At 48.5% G+C, this 21,371-nt stretch overlaps 1 protein-coding gene across 1 annotated transcript in view; it reads left to right on the forward strand.

Moving 5' to 3' along the window:
• Positions 1–9,408: 9,408 nt before the first annotated feature.
• The window catches only part of PLB1 (phospholipase B1), a 138,272-nt gene continuing 126,309 nt past the window's right edge, over positions 9,409–21,371 (forward strand). The window contains exon 1 of the mRNA XM_040623143.1: positions 9,409–9,573. Coding sequence (XP_040479077.1) covers positions 9,409–9,573 — 165 coding nt within the window. The remainder of the gene's footprint in view (positions 9,574–21,371) is intronic.

Here is a 21,371-nt window from a genome sequence, read left to right on the forward strand (position 1 = left end):
GTCAATTTTATTGATTCTATCAAAGAACCAACTTGTAGTTCTGTTGATCTGCTCTACTGTACTCCTGGTTTCTAATTCATTGATCTCTGCTCTAATCTTGATCAACTGCTTTCTCGTGCGTGGATTAGGCCTGTTCTTCTGTTGCTGTTCCAGCTTCTTGAGGTGAGAATATAAAAACTGCCTTTGAGATTTTTCTATTCTTTTGAGTGAGCCTTGGATGGCTATGTATTTTCCCCTTAGGACTGCCTTTGCAGTGTCCCATAGGTTTTGGACCATTGTGTTTTCATTCTCGTTGGTCTCCATAAATTGTTTAAATTGATTTTTGATTTCCTGGTTTATCAAATCATTCTTGAGCAGGATGGTTCTTAGTCTCCAAGTGTTTGAGTTTCTTCCAATTTTTCCCTTGTGATCGAGTTCCAATTTCAAAGCATTGTGGTCTGAGAATATGCAGGGAATAATTTCGGTCTTTGGGTATCGGTTGAGACCAGTTTTGGGACCCAGAGCATGGTCTATTCTGGAGAATGTTCCATGGGCATTAGAATAGAATGAGTATTCTTTTGTTCTGGGGCATAGTGTTCTGTATGTATCTATGAGGTCCAACTCGTCTAGTATGGCGTTCAACGTTCTTGTTTCTTTGTTGATTTTCTGCTTAGGTGATCTGTCTATTGCTGATAGTGGGATGTTGAGGTCCCCTACTATTAACGTATTTTTATCTATATGTCTCTTTATTCTGGTTAAGAGTTGGCTTGTGTATCTTGCTGCTCCCCTGTTGGGGGCATATATATTTATAATTGTCATATACACTTGTTGGATACATCCTTTAAGAATAATGTAGTGCCCTTCTGTATCTCTGACTATAATGATTGTGACTTTCTGTTCTGTATCACTCTTGGGGCCTTTTCTACATTTACAGAATCCCCCCTTAATATCTCCTGTAGGGCTGGTTTCGTGGTTACGAAATTGGTCAGTGACTGGTGATTCTGGAAGGTCTTTATCTCTCCATCAATTCTGAATGACAGCCTTGCTGGATAAAGAATCCTTGGCTGCATGTTTTTCTCTGAAGGAGCTTTAAAAATGCCCCCCCCACCCCTTTCTCTCATTCCAGGTCTGTGTAGACAGGTCTGACGTAATTCTGATACCTTTGCCTTGGTACGTGAGAAATTTCTTTGCCCTGGCCGCTTGCAATAGTGTATCCTTGGATCTATTGTTTGCGAATTGCAGTGACGTGGCATAGGTTTGTCGTGGTTGAGCTTGGGAGGGGTCCTCTCTGCCTCTTGGACACCAACGCTTGTTTCCTTTGCTGGATTAGGGAAGTTTTCAGCTACAGTTTGTTTAAATATCTCTTCTACACCTCTGTTTTTCTCCACCCCCTCGGGGATGCCGATGATTCTGACATTGGAACATTTCATTGAGTCAGTAATCTCCCGTAACCTACATTCTTCAGATTGGATTTTATTTTCAAAGATTTTATTTATTTATTTGAGAGAAGAAGAGGCAGGCTCCCAGAGGAAGAGCACAACGTGGGGCTCGATCCCAGAACCCCAGGATGACACCCCGAGCCGAAGGCAGACGCTTAACGACTGAGCCACCCAGGTGCCCCAAGACTGGATTTTTTTGAGCCAAGTTTCTGTTTTAGCTTTCTTTTCGACTAACCCATCCTCCAATTCACCGATTCGTTCTTCTGCCTCATTCACCCTGTCTGACAGCACATCTAGTTTTGACTGCGTTTGTTTCATAGTATTTTTAATTATTGCCAGATTTGTTCTCATTTCCGCCCTTAGAGATTCTATATTCTCATTAATATTTTCGTTAAAATTTTTTTCAAGTCTACACATCATTTTGAGCATTGTTACTCTGAATTCCATTTCTGATCATTTGGTTATATCCATGTCCATTAGTTGTGTGGCAGACGCCACAGACTCATTGTCTTTTCTTTGCTTGGGGGGATTTCTCCTTCTCATCATTCTGATGAGGAGAGGTTGTGGGGTTGTCCGGAGCCCAAATTATTGCCCAGGACCGATGCAGTGTGCACTTGTTTTATAGGGATCTTAAGCATGTGGGCTTCTTGATTTTTCAGCCTGCCTTCTGGGGGAGGGGCCTGCCACGCCGATACTCAGGCAACCCTGTTTGGATAGAGTCTCCGTGTCCCCTGTGAGGGGTGATGGGGATGGGCACACTCTGAGTTGGTATTTCCAGGGTTTTGTTCTCTGGCGGTTTGCTGTGCCTCTTCTGAGAGTCAGAGCAGCAGTGGCCGAATCTCAGCCTCTGTCTCAGACAGAGGGATCGCGGACCGCTCTCCACTGATGTTCTGGCCACTTTAACTCTGTTACTGTTGGTGCTGCTCAACCCTGCAGCGTCCAGGCATATGTGCCCCACACCCGGCGTCCCAGCCCTCACTTCCAGGGCCGGCGCATCTCTGTCCTTTGTGTCTCTAAGACCGCCAGCCGCCCCCACGCACTCCGGATCTCCGTTTCAGTGTGGTTTGTGCGCTCCTGAGCTCTGGTTTTCGGTCTGGTTGCGCGCATTGCCGGCTCACGGTCTCAGTCTGCTCTCTCGCGGGTGCTGGTCCGGGAGTCCGCCCGCTCCCCCGTGCAAGTGGCTACCACTTCCCGGCGCCCGAACGAGGCTGCTCCCTCCCCTTTCCGTTTATCTTCTGATATTTGTGCGCGGATTCACGGCTCCCCGCTTCGTACCTCAATACTCAGCGCTGGAGATGTTCGTTTGTAGAGATCCAGATATATCTTCCTGCGTCTCAGGTTGATTCCTTGGGTGTTCAGGATGGTCTGGTACCTATCCAGCTCAACTCAGGGGACCGGCTGAAAAAGGGGACCCCAACTCCTCCGCCATCTTAACTCCCTGAGCCTCATTCTGTTTCTAATATAGTAACTTGCACACTTTTTTCCACCAATTTTACATCAGTGCACACACACCTATGATATTGATACTCACACATCATTGAAACCAAACTTTAATGAAACAGTTTGTACTGATTACTTGTGATGAATGCTGGTATTTTCCTAGTGTGCGTGTGTGTGCGTGTGTGTTAATGCTCGTTACAACCAACCGAATTGATTGCATGATTCACTAATGGGTTCTAAACAGTAATTTGGAAAACACCACTTGAACCATGTAAGCTAGTCAGCTTTGGTGGGTCTCATTCTCACATGGTGGTGAGCCATGTAAGTGTCCCAAGAAGTCTCACTCATAATTGATTATCTCAGCTTACCTGTCCCTTCCCATAGGTCTGCATATCCAAACTTCAGAGTGTATTTATATAAATGTATACTTTGTCCTCCTGGAGTTAATCTCAAACACACTCACTTTTCTGTGCACTGAGAGCCACAGGGCTGAGCTCACCCCTTCATTCCTTGGTTCTCTGTCTATTGGACCCAGCATTTCAACTTCATCAGTCAGTCCCTGCAGGAGGTCCCTGAAGTTAAAATATTTGAATCAAAGAATGTCAGGGGTGAAAGAGACCTTAAGAATAATTTCATACAACCACCCCTCCGATGACTTGCAGTCTGTAGAATCTCCTTGCATTCCTCCAGAGACAGAGAGCTCACCCCTTATTGCAGCAATCCCTTCCAACTTCAGACAATCAAAAGTTGTCTTCCTATGGCTTCCATTTCTTGGTTTTTAGGTCAAAATTAATGAGTCAACATGTATACCTGGAGCAATGCTTGGCACATAGTATGTACTAAGGATTTCTCACTAGTATTATTAGTAATGGTCAGATTAGTGCTATTAACAGTAGTAACTAGTATCACCCCTTTCTCATATAACCACCTTTCATGTTTAAGGGAAAGAATGATATCTCCTGGGGCTTCTTTTCATCTGCTAAACATCCCGAGTCCCATCAATCCTTCCTGTTGCAGTGTGGTTTCCTGACCCTTCCCTCTGAGCTCACGGCCCCCCTCCAGACGCAGGAAGGTCTCTAACAGGTTTGAGGCTTCTCTGAAAACACCAGCCCTCAGAATTGGACACAAGACTTCTCATACGGGGCATTGGGACAGAAAAGAGACTCTCCCCTCCCGTGACCTGAGTGCTTGGAGGCTAATAATGCTGCCCAAGATTATTAACAGTCCACATCAGAGGAGAAAGAGAGAAACCTGGAAGCACATGTAATGGAGGGGTGGGAGGCGTGGCGTCCCTCCCCTCAGAGCGCATCCCTTGCGGGAAATTAACTGGCATCCCCGGGAGGCCTCAGGCCTGCAGGAATGTGGCTAGCCCGCCAGCAAGAGCTGGCTAGCCAATGGCTGCCCCAGGTTATCTCAGACTCAAGCAGCTATAGGGACTCGAGAGGGAGTGAAGGGGCTCTGGACCCTGGGCGACCCATGTTCCAGCTAAGCAAGGAAGCATTTCCTCTGCTCAGGCCGTTGCTGCCACACAGGAATGTGGGCCTCTGAATACTTCGAGATCATCCACATTTTCCAAAAAAAAAAAAGAAGCCAGAATTATGACGTTTTAAATATAGAATCATCAGGGCTCCTGGGTGGCTCAGTCGGTTAAGCTTCTGCCTTCAGCTCAGGTCATGATCCCAGGGTCCTGGGATCGAGCCCCGCATCGGGCTCCCTGCCCCCTCCTCTGCCTGCTGTTCCTCCTGCTTGTGCTCTCTCTCTCTCCCTCCCTCCCACCCTCCTTCCCTCTCTCTCTCTGTCAAATAAATAGATACAATCTTTAAAAATAAATAACATATAGAATCATCCCATTTTCAAATGTCAACTAATTCAAATTTTTCTCCAAAATATTCTCTGAGGCATCAGTGTCCAAGCTAAGCCAAGCCACTGTGACCCTCGGTTCTCCTTTTGGACCCCTGTTCTCTACCTGCAGAGCGGGGGGGTGGGCTGGGACCAGGTGAAGCCTGGTGACTGGCTCACCCACATCTTACTCCAGTCTCTCCAGACATTTCTCAAGGCACTGGGGCAGCCAGGGGCCAAATTCAGGAAAACAGCTACGTTGTCTAAGCGGCCAGAGTGAGCTTGCCTGTGTCTCACACCTAGAGTTTTCTGGGCAAGTGGAAGGAGGAATGGAGCCTGCAGTGCCAGGTAGAAGAAAGCTTTGAGTGGAAGCCAATCCCCCCCTGCCCCCCTGCGGGGCAGGAACGTCACTGCTGGTGAAGTATCTACCAGCTTGTTGGAGGAGGAGGAAATCAGGCCTTTCTTGGTCTCTGGCCTCCTGGGTGACTTCATCGTCTCCTTCCCAAAGACTCTGCTTGCTTATCTCTTTGCAAAGTAGTGAACCTGTAAATGCTTTTTGTGTTTTCAGATGGAAAACATGCAAGGACGCAGTAAAATGTAGTTGCTTATAAAATTTAGACTTATCTTGGGATCCATAGAATCAGACTTTCAGAACAAGAAGGAAGCTTTCACCCAGCTAGCTGGCCAAATGAGGTAAACTGAGGCAGAGTAATTTGCCTGGAGTCTTGCTGCTGGTTCACTGGTTCCTCTATTTCAGATAACCCTTCCAGCGCCCTGGGAAAATGAACCGCAATGGCCCCTCACCCCAACCCACCCACTGGCACACTTACAACTGGCCTGATCAATTCACTTTAGAGATAGTATCGTGTTTTATGCAAAATGCAAATTTTGCATAAAATATTAATGAAAATTTTAAGATTTTATCTCAAAATAGCAATGAAAATATTAATAAAGCCTCCATTTATAAACAATGCACGAAATAATGTGAGTCCCCAAAAGTTTAAAAAATTCATCACAAATCGCATAATTTGAAACCTCTGGCAGACTGAGGGAATTGTCAACTGTTTATGCTATCGTCACATGGTTGATACAACTTTAGCTAGTAAGCAGAAACTACTACCATACGTTGTCAGGATTGGCTTCAATTTACATGAGTTTTAAAATGTACAGGTTTTCAAAATGCATCTTTTACATAAAAAGACCTGCCTAAAACTCCACTGAACAGGTTTTATTGTCCTCCCCATGGACGAAGGCTGCTCTGGCCTGAGAGCTTGGGACAGCGTGGGAGACATTGCGGGCGCCTTCCCCACAGCCACCCCTCCTCCCTACCTTGTGAGTAGAGTCTCAGTCTTGTTTAGATACCGATCTACCAGATGCCCAAGGAAGGTTGTATCAGCCCTAGGAGGTGAGTCACGTTAGGTCTAGGCCAGTGATGATAATCCCTTGCCAATGACTGGTTGAGGAGTGGTGATAATGTGACCCAGTTCTGCCTTGAGACCTAGTGAGAAAGTGTTGGCTGGAGAACTTTAGGAATGATATCCTCTGACAAAAACAGAAACACACACACAGAGACACACAAAGCTGCATTTTCTTCCTACCTTTGGACGTTGTTATATAAAAATGGGGTGCTTGGAGATGTGGCAGCCATTTTGCAACCGTGAGGGAAAGCAAAGCGAATCCTCGAGAACACCTACTCTATGTCAGGCTGAAACATGTGTTTCACAGTGACGATAAAAGGGATAAAGGAGAAGAAGGCCTAGACACAGGGAGGTGAGGCATATCGAGCCAGACCTCCCAGCAAGCCAAGACCTAAGCTGGGATGGTATCAGGCTCCTACTCTTAGTCCTTGAGCTCTTTCTCCTACGCTAGATTGTGAAAGAACGTAGTTGGGGTAGGAACAGAAGGCACTCAGAAGGTGTGGGGTTGTGGGAGACTCAGAGGGTCCCATGAGCACAGAGAGGTGTGTGTAGAACACCGCACACGTCATGCGCCGTGTGCCATAGCAAGTACGCTCTGGAGAAGACACAAGAGATATGCGGTGCCCCACAGGTATACGTGGAGTTGTGTGATAATGTGGAACTTCCCTTGGAAATTAAGTCATTCATCAATTCACTCAGTCACTTTATTAATTTGTAAAATGCTGACTTTGGACCATACCCTGTGCTTCTTCTCCAGGAGATGCAAAGAATCAGAATGCAGGCTTGTGGCCTTTTTGGACCTTGCAGTCCTCAATGGGGAGAGGAATCATGCCTGCAAATAATCAGGAACCAAGAAAGGACAGACCAAATGCCAGGTGAAGGGACCAAGCAGCTAGGCCCGGGGAATGGTCCCTGGGACCAGGGTAGTCAGGAAGGGCTTCATGGAGGTGAAGGACGAGACGAAGGAGTCAGATGGTGGAGGTCTGGAGCCTAGAAGACAGGGAGAATAAGAGGCAGAGTTTGGGATGTCAGGGAAATGAGACTTCATCTTCTTCCTTCCTTGCGCCAATGGGTGAGGTTTAAATTCTAAGTCTTAATCAACGTTCTAATCCATGGCTTTGTTCATTCCAGCACATTTTTATGGAGTGTCTGCTGTATGTGCCGGTACGTACAGGCAGCTGGGGCTGTTGAGAGGCAAATCCCTCAAGGAGCCCTACCTCCATGTTGAGACAGACATGTGATCAGCCAAAGACTGGAGCTAAGTGCTGTCACAGGGGAAGACACAGGGTGCCACCATTCCTGGCCAGAGAAGGGACACCAAGGAGGGTCCAGGGAATGGCAGGATTTATAGGGACACAGATTGAAATTTATCTTGGGGTTCTAGGGAATCCTTTAGGGTGAGGAGCCTGCTGGCGTGCTGACTAACTCATCCCCAACTCAACTTTCTATTAAGATCCAGTTCCCTTGGACGAGGGCTCACCCTGGTCTCTGTGTGGATGACACCCCTGGTCAGTCTGGTTATTTTGGTCTCTCATCTCAGAGGAAGAGGGCTGATGAGGAGAGACTCTGCTTCACCACCCTGAGTAGATTTCTCTTTGCTTTGAGTTGTATGGACATCTGTAAGTAGACACCTATTGTCCTGGGGTGAGAAAGGGTGTGACTGGAGGGTGTAGGCCCATCCTTCCCACATGTTCCTTTGTAGGCAAGGCTTGAAGGTTGCTGGTAGGAGGTGGGCAGTGGGCAGTGGCGCTGTGCTGCCTTGGGAGCCTGCCCTCTGCTCATTGGGGATTATCAATGCTAACATCTCTAATGGATAGAGGTGGCTCCCTGTCAGATCAGCTGGTGGGAAAGAATGTCAGGGGTCTAGGGAAGGAAACTCTCTGAACATGGCATTCCATTTGTAGAGTGTAAAGAGATGAGGTCATGTTGAGTGGTCAAGCTGGTGAGTGGTCAAGCCTGTCCATGGTCAAGGTGAGAAATGACCTTCTGTTGGTTTGGTTGGAGGGATGACGAAGGGACAGGGTCTGGGGAGAACCATACCATCGATACTCAGGACCTATTGGGGCACAGCTTCTTCTTTGGACACTGTTGAAGGTCATCTCTGCTCAGCCAGGCACATTCTGCCCAAGGTCATCGCACTGGACAGACAGGAGGAACCAGGAAGTGGCCAAAGTGGTCCAGTGCACTGAGATAAGGTGTGGGGTGAGACGGTGAGCTGGTCCGGGGGTTAGAAGGCAGGTGCGGGCCTCTGTTGTCATCTGGGCATCTTTCACCACAGGTGAGTATTTGTTCTTCTCGGGACAAGGGACAAGTCATTACAGGTCTGTCAACAGTTCCCTTTCCGTTCAACAAATAGCTTTTTTAAAAAAAATATTTTATTTATTTATTTGACAGAGAGAGAGAGAGACAGCCAGCGAGAGAGGGAACACAGGCAGGGAGAGTGGGAGAGGAAGAAGCAGGCTCCCAGCGGAGGAGCCTGACGCGGGGCTCGATCCCAGAACGCGGGGATCACGCCCTGAGCCGAAGGCAGACATTTAATGACTGAGCCACCCAGGCGCCCCAACAAATAGCTTTTGTGCAAGACTCAAAAAAGGAGCTCTCGCTTTGGAGGAGTTTGCTGCCAGTTTGGGTGCTGACAGAGAGACCCAAGTTCTAGAGCTGCAAAGGAGAGTGAGATCATAGCTGGTGGGAGGGGACTGGAAACAAGCTCCGAGGAAGCACTTCTGAGTCCCTGCCAGGAGCCAGGTGCTGTGCTGAGTGCCTCACATACAGGATTTCATTTTAACCTCACCTTTCTAAGGAACAGATCGTTCCCCTCCTTTTCTAGATTGTGAAACAGGCTCAGAAGACATGAAGCGACTTGCCCAGGGGTACAGGGCTGGAAAATGGCCAAGCAGAGATTAAGGTCAGATAGCTCTGACTCCAAAGTGCATATTCTCCTTACACATTTTGCTTGGCTGCCGCATGAGACAGATGGGTTTGAGATGAATCTGGAGGTTTGGAAAGAACTTGTCAGATGAAGACAGGAGGAAGGTGCAGCCTGAGGAAAGATGCGGAGGCTGGCGTGGTACCAGAAATGTGTGGTGTGGTTCAAAGGGAGTCTTTGCAGTTAAGGCCAGAGGGAGGGTTTAGGCTCACTGTGGAAGGCCTTGAGGGCCTGGGCCAGAGGGCTTGTGCCCCTTCCAGAGGCCACAGGAACAGGTGGAGGGAAGAGGTCTGATGACGAAGGGAGGAAGTGAGGACAGAGGAGGGAAGAAGCAAACCAAGACTAGAGGAAGGAGAACATTCTGGAGATGTGGGCTGGAGTCAGGAGGAAAGGGGAGGAGCTGCCCCCTCATATGGGCAGTGGAGTCTTCAAGAAGAGTCTCTTCGAGAAGAGCCGCCCAGAGAAGCTTGTCCTGGCAGCAGGACGACCTCAGGGAGGAGCCCGCAGGACCCACAACCTCGGCGAGGAGAGTGTGAGGCGGAGGAGAAGAGGAAGTAGGGTCTGTCCACGATCAAGGTGAGAAATGACCTTCTGGTGGAGGGATGACGGAGGGACAAGGTCTGGTGAGAACCAGACCATCGATACTCAGGTATTTCCCTCAGACCCAGTCCTGCCTAGGATGGGATGCCTCTGTGAGTCCGTGTTTCTTGGTCCGAGCAGAAGTGACTCTGGGCAAACAGGTCGCTACAGAATGAGATCTGCTTTCGCTTGCCCTGGGCGGCTCCGCGGGGCTGGGGCTGCACCGGGTCAGTGCCCTGGACCCTGATGGAAGTAGCCATGCCCACCCCACCCAGTCAGACCTGCCAGACCGACCGTGGCTGACCTCCACACCTTTGCTCCCCTTCCTTCAGTCGGTAAACACGGCTTTTTCCAGACCTGGCTCAAGGGCTGCCTACCCCAAGCGGCTTTCCCTCACAGGGCTGCTGCCTCCTCTTTACTTGGTGGCTTTGTGTGTTTCTATATATTCTTTCCTCTCACGTCGAGTTTCTAGATTTTCTTTTTCATGTAATGTTCGTCTTACTTGCTCAAAGAGATGACAAGGTCTTGGAGGACCGGGATCACATCTTATGTTTTCCTGCCTCTCACATAACACCTAAAGTTGGTTCACAGAAGGCCTAACACTTGTGAAGTAATAGGAATTCCCTTCCACCCTCACATGGGCCCTGTGTGACCCCCAAACCTACCGGGAGGCCGTGCTGAGATGCAGGGAGGGAGTCAGGCATGGGAGATGCTGACGTATGAACCACCCCGATGCTTCTCCGGAGCGAGGCTCAGCTTAGGGGATCGTTGTGCTGATCCAAGCCCTTGACCCCACTGATGGGCAAACAGCAGTCCCAGGTGGGCACAGGCGCCCAGGGGCTCTGAGACACACCACTATGATCTGCTATGACCTGCTTCGCTACAACTCAGTTTCCCGGGACTCAGACCCTGTACTCTCATAGCAGCCCCCATTTTAGAAAGGCCTCTGTCAGAGACACAAAACCACTTCTCCAGCCAGTTTTCCTTGTCTCCTCTGCAGGTGTTTTTCTTCTCTATCCACCCATTTTATATCAAAGTTCCTGGGGACGCAGTCTCTGGATTTTTCTTTGTCCCCCTCTCTCCTCGGCAGAAGCAGCCCAGAGCTGCTAGAATTTCTTGCTGGAATCCCCCAAGCTCTGAGGCCGGAGTTCTCTCCCGGGTCTCCCATCCGTCTCTCTTCCTGCCTCTTGGGCACCTCACACTCGGGATGTCCAAGCCTGCGTTTGTGACTTCCCTCAGCATTCTTCCCCAGACCTGTCCCCGTGTGGTGATCGCCGCTCAGCACACAAACCGCCATCCTGGCCTGGAAATCCAGCATCATCTTCCCTCCCTTCTTGCACACAACCCATCAGTTTTATTCCCTGAGCCCCTCTTTACCCACATCTCTGCATCTCCACCGCCACCAGCCTGCTTCGAGCCCCCTCCACCTCCTGCTCGGAGGGAAGCCGCCTCCAGGCTGGGCCCCCAGCTGCTTCTCTTTCTCTTTGCCATCCATTCTCCACACAGCATCAGGCACCTGTTTAAAACATCAAGCAGATCCTGTCACCATCTCCCCCCCAACAATCCCTTAAAACCCTTTATTGGCTTCTGGTTTCTCTTAGGATAAAGGCCCAGAGGTTACCAAGGCCTACCTGTCCCGCCTACACCTGCCCGTCCCTGTGCATTGCGGCCACCTGGCCTTACCCTTGCTGGAATTCCCCGAGATCCCGCCAACCACACAGCCTCGAACTGAGCCGAGAGGGCACCTGGGCGCGCATTTCCACACTGGTGTTCCACATGCACTTGTGAAACGAACGTTTCTCGCCCTGCCTGCCTTTAGAATGTAAGCTTCTCGAGGTCAGGGGCCTCACCTGGCGCATAGAAGTAGCCCAGGAAATACGCACTGACCCTCAGGCCTTTCTCAGGGATGACGCTACTGGGCTCCGGTCAGCAAGCTATGCAGAGCAGGTGGGTGCCGTTCCTGTGATGGGCAAAGTGTGAGCACCTGGGCCCAGCATCCGGGGCAATGGAGGGGGAGCAAGAGGGCCTGGAGCACAAGGCTCCAGGGAGCTGATGGTCCCAGGGAGAGAAGATGATGGTCTAGGGACTTGGCCTTGAATTGAGGAAAGAATTATTTCCTGGCAAGATGAGAAAGGAAGAGAGGAAGTCTGTTTTGAGCCTATCACAAGGTGGGTAGCCCTAGGTTCTCTCTAAATCGATTATGGCCACACGTTGGAGACTCAGTCGCGCTTTCTTTCAAGATACCTGCCTACTGCTAGGACAATTATGGGGAGCCTCGGGGCCTTTCAGCCGGTGGGGTCTTCCTGGTAGAAGAGGCTGAGAGGGACTCAAGGAGCAAAGGCTCAGCACGGCCTGGGTAGGGAAGGGAAAGATCAGCAGGTGCTGTTATCCCAGAGGCTGGCCGGGCTCTCAGGCAGCGCCGCACACTGGGTCTGGTACCTGGAAGGTTTAGGGGAGCTGGTGAAGCGCTTTCCTGACACCGGCACTGGGCTGCAGCATGAAACCACAAGAGGTAAAGGTAAGGCCCAGGTTTGACACCCGGAGGAGGCTCGGTTCACACGTGTAGAACGCCGGCTGCTAATGCGAGTGGGTGAACCCTCCCCCCTCACCCCAGTGCTTTGCTGGACGAGCTGGACGCAGGGCACCGGCGGAAAGTACCTTCATTCTCTCAAGCCAGCCCCTGCAAGCCCTTCCCTGGCTCTGTTCTTCCCGCGGGGAAGCTCAGGCAGCCCCACCGCTGTTCTGGTCAGTGTCTGGTGGTAAATCCCCCACCAGGGCGATGTCACAGCTCCAAGCCCCACGCTGGGGAAAGCATCTCCCTCAGCAAATCAGGCAGGGGAAGTTAGTTGCAGGCACAGCAGAGTAGAGTCTAATTCTCGGTCTTCGCCCTCCAGCCCCTTCCCCCTTCTCGGAGAGGGGAGGCTGTTCCTGGGGGGCGGGAGGGGGTCCTGGGCAAGGGCAGGGAAGGGCCTGCCTGATACTTCACAGCTGTGTCTGGCGTTAGCGCCCGCAGGTCTGGCTGACGGCAGAGCCAGGTCCCCTTGTAGGGGAGTCTGCGGTCACTTTGGAGCCTCTCCTGTCACAGAGGCTCTTTGGCTCTTTTATCTATGGTTTCCCCGCATAGGATCTCTCTGGCTCCACCGGTCCTGGCCTCATCCCTTTGCGGTCCTCTTCTGCAGGGTCCATATCTGCCCCCCCACACCCATCCCTGCTCCACCAAGCCCCGTGTGATACTGTGACTTATAACAAGAGATAGAGTTCGGGTTCAGCTCCTGTTCCCCACACAGGGCTCCTAAACCCCTTGGAATTTCCTAAGTGACATGAGCGAGACTTGGTTATCTTTTGTTATGTTAATGAGGCAATGCCTGGAAAGCCCCTAGGTCACCACGGGCTGGGGGCCGGTTGCCAAGGGAACCAACCACGTGATCAGAGGGTTGGAGCTCTCCTTGCCCTCCCCACCCTGCCCCACCTGTGGCAGAGGAGTGGGGCGGGAGACTGAGTTCCATCACCAGTGACCAATGATTTCATCAATCGTGCCTGTTATCACGAAGCCTCCAGAAAACAGCAAAAGGATGGGGTTTGGAGAGCTTCTAGGTTGGTGAGCACATGGAAATTTGGGGAAAGTGGTGCATCCAGAGAGGGCATAGAAGCTCTGCACCCTTTCCCCAAACCTTGCCCTTCACATCTTTTCCCTCTGGCTGTCCCTGAGTTCTATCTTTTTATAACAAACTGGCAATTCTACTAAGTTAAATGTTTCTCTGAGTCCTGTGAGCCATGCTAATAAGTTAATTGAACCCAGGGAGGTTGTTGTTGGAACCTGTAATCCATAGTTGCTGGGGTCGGAAACACAGGTGACAGCACTTTCTGGCATCTGAAGTGGGTCTGTGTATGGGGAGGCAGTCCTGTAGGAATCTGATGCTGTGGAATCTGATGCTGTCTCCAGGTGGTAGTGTCAGAATTGAGTTGGATGGTAGGACATCTAGCTGGTGTCATGGAATTGCCCCTGCCCCACATCTGGTTTCGGAATTGTGGGATAGTTACATGGTGGGTGAAGGAGACACAGGAAGAGGTGAGGTTTTCCCATACCTTGGAAGCTCACACCCTTCCAAGCCAGCCCTCCCTTCTCCCAGTCACTCCTGCTCTGCTCCGAGGCTCTTGAGAGGGGTTGCATACCACTTCTCGTGCTCCTCAAATTCCAGGGGACATCTGTCAGACTCTTTGAGACCCCCTACCCTGGGATGGGAAGTTAGGGGGATGCACAACCCAGAGATAACCTCCCGTTGGGGAAAGCCTGGTGACGTGCCCTGTCAGTCTTGGGAGAACCTGGAGGTGGGCATGGGCTGAGAGTGGCCTGATTTCAGACTCTTTCTCAAACAGCAGAGGTGGTCCAGCACCCCAGGTTAGGAAGCGGCATGTTGGGCATCTGTTGAGTTGTTCTTGGCTACTGGGGGCTCTGCCCAAATGCCAAGACAAAAGGAAGAGTCCCCAGTACCCTCCTATTTCGTGAACATCATAAAAGGCAAGGATGTGTCATAAAGTTGAGGCAGGAGGTAAGGAGAGTAGAGAAATATGAGAGATGCAAACAGGTTGGGGAGGGAGAAGGTGCAAATGGAAGCCATTGAGAAGTCATTAACCTAATATGTACAAACTAACCTACTGCTCCTGCCTCATGTCCTTTCATAATGTCTTTCACCAACCCGGGGGGAAGATGGTCCCATTTTACAGATGAGGTGGGAAAACTGAAGTTCCCCGAAGGCAGCTGACTCGTGGTGTAAGTAGCAGAATTTAGGTGTCTAAGTCAGTATATCTCCTAGAAGGTCCCCCTAGAAGGGGAAGTTGTTCTCTTTCCCCCTTAAGAACAATTTCCAGTTACACAAGTAATACTGGAATACATTATTCATGTTAAAAAGGTAAATAAAACTGTACTGATCAAGACCCCTTGGATCACCAAGCCTCAGGTAGTGCTACTGTGATAACTTGGTGTGACTTTTAAAATATCCTTATAGAGGGGTGCCTGGGTGGCACAGCGGTTAAGCGTCTGCCTTCGGCTCAGGGAGTGATCCCAGCGTTATGGGATCGAGTCCCACATCAGGCTCCTCCGCTGTGAGCCTGCTTCTTCCTCTCCCACTCACCCTGCTGTGTTCCCTCTCTCGCTGGCTGTCTCTCTGTCACATAAATAAATAAAATCTTAAAAAAAAAATATCCTTATAGGTCTTTTTCTCTATGTTTAACATGTAGACATACTCTCATACGTATACACGTGTAGTTCACCATAGGAAAAATGGAGTATTTTTATTGGTTGGGTTTTTGTTGTTCTTTTTAGAAGAAAGATCTCTCACTGTGTATAGCTTTTGGCTTCTTCGTTTCTTCACTCAATGTTATACCCTGAAAAGCTTTGCTGGTAGGTGTGGCTCACCCCATTCTTTCCATTACTATATAATATTCTATAGTGTGGAGGTACCACAGCTCATTCAACCACTCCTCTACTGATGGGCAATTTAAACATTTCCAGTATTTTAATAAGGGAGGCATTGTTTAAAAGACGGGAATGCGGCAGGATCTCCACTGGCAGGTCTCAGTACTCAAGAGGGGTTTACTTGGTGATGAGAAGAGACAAGCCAGGGTGGTGGGGCGGGCTGAGCCTTAGCAGGCAGGAGCCCTGGGTTTGACCGCAGATGTGCTCTCTGAGGGCAAGCCCACTTCCCTCCTCTAAGTTTCTGTTTCCCCTTCTCTAAAGCAAAATGGGTAGGATGCCAGTAGATTCTCAACCCTGGTTGCTCATCTGAATCACCTGGGGAATTCTCAATAAAACAAACAAAAGATAAGCCCTAGCAACACAAACAGTGCCTGAGCCCCACTCTTCCAGCTTCTGATTCCTTCCATCAGGGCCCAGGCTCTTCCATCTGTCATTTTTTTTTTTAAAGCACCCCAGGAAATTCTGATATGCAACACAGGTTGAGATCCAGTGTTCCAGACCAAGACTTCTCAAACTCCAATGTGCACACAAAACTGATTCAGACAGCCTGAGATTCCACCTTTCTGAGAAGCTCCCAGATGACTCCAGTACTCCTGGTCTGTGTTTTGAACAGTTGATCCTTCCTGTTCTTTAATTCTAATGTCCTTTCTGACCACCCTATTTCCATACTGACCTTTAGGCAACTAGAAGGTGCCTGAGAACTCAGGTGCAAAGCAGTTTGGTGCCCCAGAGCCCTGCAGGGCAGCTAGGAAGGCCCCGGGGCTTGGTCCCAGCTGACAGTGTATTGAGCCCAGAAGACAGCAGGCAGAGGTCTGACAGGGTTTGTGAGGTCCAGCTCCAGAGCAGGTGCTCCTGTCTCAGCCATAATTTCTGCAACAGTTGGCCCAAGGGCTTCTAACAAGAGGTTGTGGTTTCCAAGTCTGCCTCCAGATCTGTTTCAGGTCTGAGTCAAACTACAAGGAATTTAGGGCAGGAAGCTGTCACCTGGGAGGACAGCCACCTCTAGGCAACTGAATTAATACCAGGAAGGGGGTTTCCCTTAACAAGACAGTGTAGATAAGCTCAGCCTTTTTTTTTTTTTCTTCCCAGTGTCCCTGCCGTTTACAATATTTACAGGCATTTTGATCAACAGGGGGGTCAATTAGAAAGAAAACCACCTAATTGCTTTATCTGCAAAATCGTGCAATTTTTTGGGTATGTTTTATGTTGTTTCTGTTCTGAAGTCCTTTCAAAGTATTCAGCTGGATGTTTTAATCTAGACAGTGGTGCTCTCCCCCATTCTGCTTTTTGCTTGCAAACCAGATCTCTGATTTCAGGTTTAACCTGTTTACAAAATGAGATGAGAGGCTTGCTGTGACATCAGCTCTGAAACAGACTCCTGAACCTTGTTGGAAAGTCATTTTTTGTCTCTAAAATCTCCTTTTGATTCATCTTTTCTTTGCTTACAAGACCGAACCAAGATTCAATAATTTTTATGTTATTTTTTAATAGACCTTATTTTTTAGAGCAGTTTGAGGTTTCAGCAAAATTGAGAAGAAAATACAGAGAGTTTCCATCCCCTCCCTGGCTCCCCCACGCACAGCCCCCCTCCCCATCGGCATCCCCCACCAGAGTGGCACATCCGTTCCAGTCGACAAACCTGCACTGACCCATCATGATCACCCCGAGTCCACAGTTTTCATTAGGATTCACTCTTGATGTACATTCTGTGGGTTTTGGCAGATGTATAATGACATGTATCCACCATTATAGTAGCACTGCCCTAAAAACCCTCTGTGCTCTGCCTATTCATCCCTCCCTTCCCCCGGCAACCACTGATCTTTTTACTGTGTCCATAGTTTTGCCTTTTCCAGAATGTCATAAAGTTGGAATCATACAGTGCATAGTCTTTTCAGATTGGCTTCTCTCACTCAGTAATACCCATTTAAATTTCCTCTGTGTCTTTTCATGGCTTGATATCATCTTTATTTTTAGTGCTGAATAATATTCCATTGTCTGGAAGGACCACAATTTATTTCCCCATCCACCTACAGAAGGATATCTTGGTTGCTTCCAAGTTTTGACAATTATGAATAAAGCTGCTATAAACATCCATGTGCAGGTTTGTGTGTAAGTATAAGCTTTCCACTCTTACGCAAATACTAAGGAGTGTGGTTGCAGGTATGTATGGTAAGAATATGTTTAGTTTTGTAAAAAACTGTCTTCCAAAGTTGCTGTACCATTTTGCATTCCCACCAGCAATGAATGAGAATTCCTGCTGCTTCATGTCCTCACCAGCATTTGATGTTGTCAGTGTCCTGGGTTTTGGCCATTCTAATAGGTGTGTAGTGGTATCTTACTGTTGTTTTAATTTTATTTCCCTAATAACATGATGGTGAGCATCTTTTCATATGCTTATTTGCCACCTACTTGTTTTCTTTGGTGTGGTATCTGCTCAGTTCTTTTACCCATTTTTAAAGCAGGTTGTTTATTTTCTTACTGCAGGGTTTTAAGGGTTCTTTGTATGTTTTGGATAACGGTCCTCTATCAGACATGTCTTTTGTAAATATTTTCTCCCTGTCTGTGGCTTGTCTTCTCATGCTCTTGATTCCAATCAATTTTTACAGAGAAGTCCCAGAAGTTGCTTTTAGGAAACTCTGACCTATTTTTTGGGCTCTCCCAAACCTTGTTGGTTTTGCATGCATGTGGGATCCCTGAGGTCTGACCCCGGATTGGTCTATTCAGCTTTTCTCATTGATAATTTAGCATTTGATCTTCCTGCTAACATGTCAGTTAGTTGGCAGAGATTGGATTATCAGCCCCTGGGAGATTCTGAATTATTCAGTAGAGAGGTATCCATCTTAATCAGAGTTTTGGGAAATCTCAGACAATAGCTCTTAGTTCTGCTGGGACCAGGGTTTAAACTCTATGGTTAAAGGCATTTGAGATTCTCAATCAGGATGTATTTTTAAAGGAAACTGATGTTTTGGAGTGTCAGGGGGCTTAAGGAAAGGCAAGGGACCTAGGCAAGGGGAAGGAAGAGGTAGAGGGGTTAGAGGGATTGAGGTTAGATCCACGTGGAAGTGGAAGAGAGGGTATGTTAAAGAGGGGGTCATAGAGGGTGGGGGTTTAATGAGGGAGGTGGTTTTATTCCAGAAAGCTTTATACTTGGTCATCAAGTTCCTTGTTTTAGACTTGAAAAAAAAAATAAAGAATTGGAATTCTAGAATTAGAATTCTGTTTAGAAGCATCAGGGTACCAATCACAAAATGCTGCTCATTGGGCCTAAGAAATTTGATTCCGTTTTTGTTCTAAGGTACCTCTCAAACTAGCAGTTCTAGTTAAATTAATGTCCAAATGTCCGTTGTGGGGCCAAATCACCTTTAGTGGAGTTCTGCCACTGAGAAGCCTAGGGGTTATAGTGGTAATGGAGGCACCTATAAGAAGCAGTTTTTCCCAGAAAAGGACACAGGTTAGACTAAGAAAGCTCTTGGTCACTGTCTGTTGAAAGTTACAGTCCGTTGAGGTTGTTCATACAACCTTGTGTCTTGGGCCCCCCGACCCAATGGCCAGCCACCTCTGAACACAGACCAACAATCTGAGCCCCCAGCAGGTGGGATATATCAGAGAGAGAGAATGCCCCTTCTGAATCAAAACCAAACTCTCAGAACAAATGGCCAGGATGAGAGGACAGTCTCGTTTGGATTTATTGGTGACCCAGAAGCAGAGTTTGTCCTCAAAGGGTGCTGGTCTGGGGAGAACTGCCAACTCTCCCATGTATGAGGCCAGCTTAAACAGCCAGTTCATAGGAATGATGTCTGTATGCCACTATATGATTCTCCTCCTCGTGACAAAGCAACACTTAAGGACCCAGGACAAAATGAAGGGGACAGGCAGAAGCAAATCACCAAGGACACAAACCTCAAAGGGAACATTAATTAAATATAAGTAGCCAGGATTTGGCAAGTGAAGAAAACAACCAAGGAACTCAGAGTGGAGTTGAGTGCAGGGCAGACTTCTGTGCTGATATGGACAGTGTTCCACGGGCAGAGTGAGGCTGAAGAGGCCTTGGTGGGAACCACACCTGGATAAGAGCCAAGGTCCACAGCAACAAGCAGGTCAGGCAGCATCAGAGCCGCAGCACCAAGATTACAGCCTGAACTCAAACAAGACCAGAGACAAAATTAGCCAAGGCTGTTTATTTATAAACTCGCAGCCACAAGGGAACCATCTGCAATCACTTACATTTCAGCAGGGGTTCAAAGGTGTCTGAAAGGAGAATAAGTTTTATAGAGGAAAAAAAGAGGAAATACAGTCAGTCTCTGATTGGCAAGCAAGCATTTTACTAATGTGCGTGGGGGGAATTTTTGGAAGCAGGGGAGACTCTACCCGACCTTCAAGTACATTTAGCAGTCCTTGATTGGTTTGCTATCGGTAATTTACAAGACTTGGGGGAAATTTGCAGGTTTTCCTGTTTTTGTTTTTGTTTTTTTTTAAAGGAGGACTATTTTAAGAGATTTCTTAACTCTGGGTGGCATAGAAGGATATCTGGTCAGGCAGAGGCCAAGCAGGGCCCCTTTCCTTTATAGCAATGTGTTGCTCTTGGTCTCAAGAGTGCAACTTCTTGGGACAGTTTCATACTGTGTGCTAAGCCACTATGTTAGGGACCATTCTGGTGTTACAAAGAAAATGAAGCATGGGTCATACCCTTTCTTGCAAAAGAGACAGTCCCACTGGCCAGTTTTTGGATACCAGACAAGGCGAAATAAGTTGTATAATGGAGGTATAGAGAGGGCAGCAGCGGTTCATCTAATGTGAGGTAGGACTTGATTCTGTTCTCTGGGGACCCCAGAGGAGTGACTAGAGCAAGACGGCATTTTCATTCATGCAGCAGTTGTTGAGCACCTGCTGATGTCAGGTCCTGTGCTAAGGTCCTGGGGACACAGCAGGAAACATTTGGTCCTTGCCCTCCCATGGAACACATGGTCAGACAGACAGGGTAGACTTAGCACGCTTGTAAATGCTTGTTCAAAGTATTGGAGGAGAAGCACAGGAGGCCAGGGGAGAATGAGACAAGGTCTTACACTGACTGGACTTGAGAAAGCATTTTGGGAAGAAATATTTACACTGAGCCTGAAAGGGGAGTCAGTGAGGCCAAGAGATGGGGAGGAGATTGGCGTGGACTGAGTTCCAGGTAGAGGGACCCCAAGGCTTTGAGGTGGCAAAAGGATGGCATGTTCAAGGAAGTGAAAGGAGCCCAGTGGGTCTGGGGTCAGAGAAGTGGGGAGTGGGGCTTGAGGCTGGAGAGGAGGAGGAAATCAGGGCTTTCTAAAATATTCCAAGATGGTTGCAATTTGTCCAAAGGGCTGTGGGGTGCTGTTAAAGGGATTTATGCAAGGCTGCGACAATTGGGCTCACACTTTGAAAAGATCATCAGGATGCTGTGTGGGGAAAAAAAAGAGTAGACGGGAACAGTTCTTGCAGCCATTCAGGGGAGGCAGAGATGGTGGCCTGGGCTCAGGTTGGGGCAGTGAAGATGGAGAATGGTGAATGGGTTCACAAAGTGATTTAGGATATAGAATTGACAGTACTCAGCAGTTGATGATCTGTTGGGGCTGAGGAGAGGGAGTTTCCCAGGATTGTTCTTGGGACTATCTAAAGGACCACTGCTGCCCTTTCCTGTAGGAGCGCAGATGAGTGGAGGAGGAGCATACATTCTGTTCTCAACTCCTCAAGTTTGAGGTGCATACGAAACATCAAAGTGGAGATGCTGAGCCAGCAGATGGGTTTGCACAGTTTGAAGGTTAGAAAAGAGGGGTGTCTGGAAATTGAAATGTGGGAATTATGGGCACATAGATTTTAAATGAAGCCATAGGGTGTATTAGTTTGAGATCACCTTGAGAGACAGAGGAGGATCCAGAACAGAGTTCTGAGGAGCTCCAGCAGCAGAGGAGAGGCTGGCAAAGGAGGCTGAGAAGGCACAGCTGTAAAGAAGAAACCAGGAAACTAGACACATAGAGACCAAGGGCAGTTTTCTGAGAGTAGGGATAGAGCTCAACTGTCACATGTCGCTGAGATGTCAAGTAAGATGAAATCTGAGGACCTTGCTATCCACGGGATTGAGCAAATTGTTGACTGTGGAGCATTTCTGGCAAAGTGATGGGAGGAGAAGCCACACTGAAGTGGGGGATGGAGACCAGACAGCGGAAGGTGTTTTGAAAGGTCACCTCAGGGATGGGATGGGTGGACAATCCCCTCCAGGGAATGGTCCTGGAAGAGATGTTAAATTTCAAGAG

Source organism: Ursus maritimus, unplaced genomic scaffold (assembly GCF_017311325.1).
Source record: "Ursus maritimus isolate PB19 unplaced genomic scaffold, ASM1731132v1 scaffold_6, whole genome shotgun sequence".
NCBI lineage: Eukaryota > Metazoa > Chordata > Mammalia > Carnivora > Ursidae > Ursus > Ursus maritimus.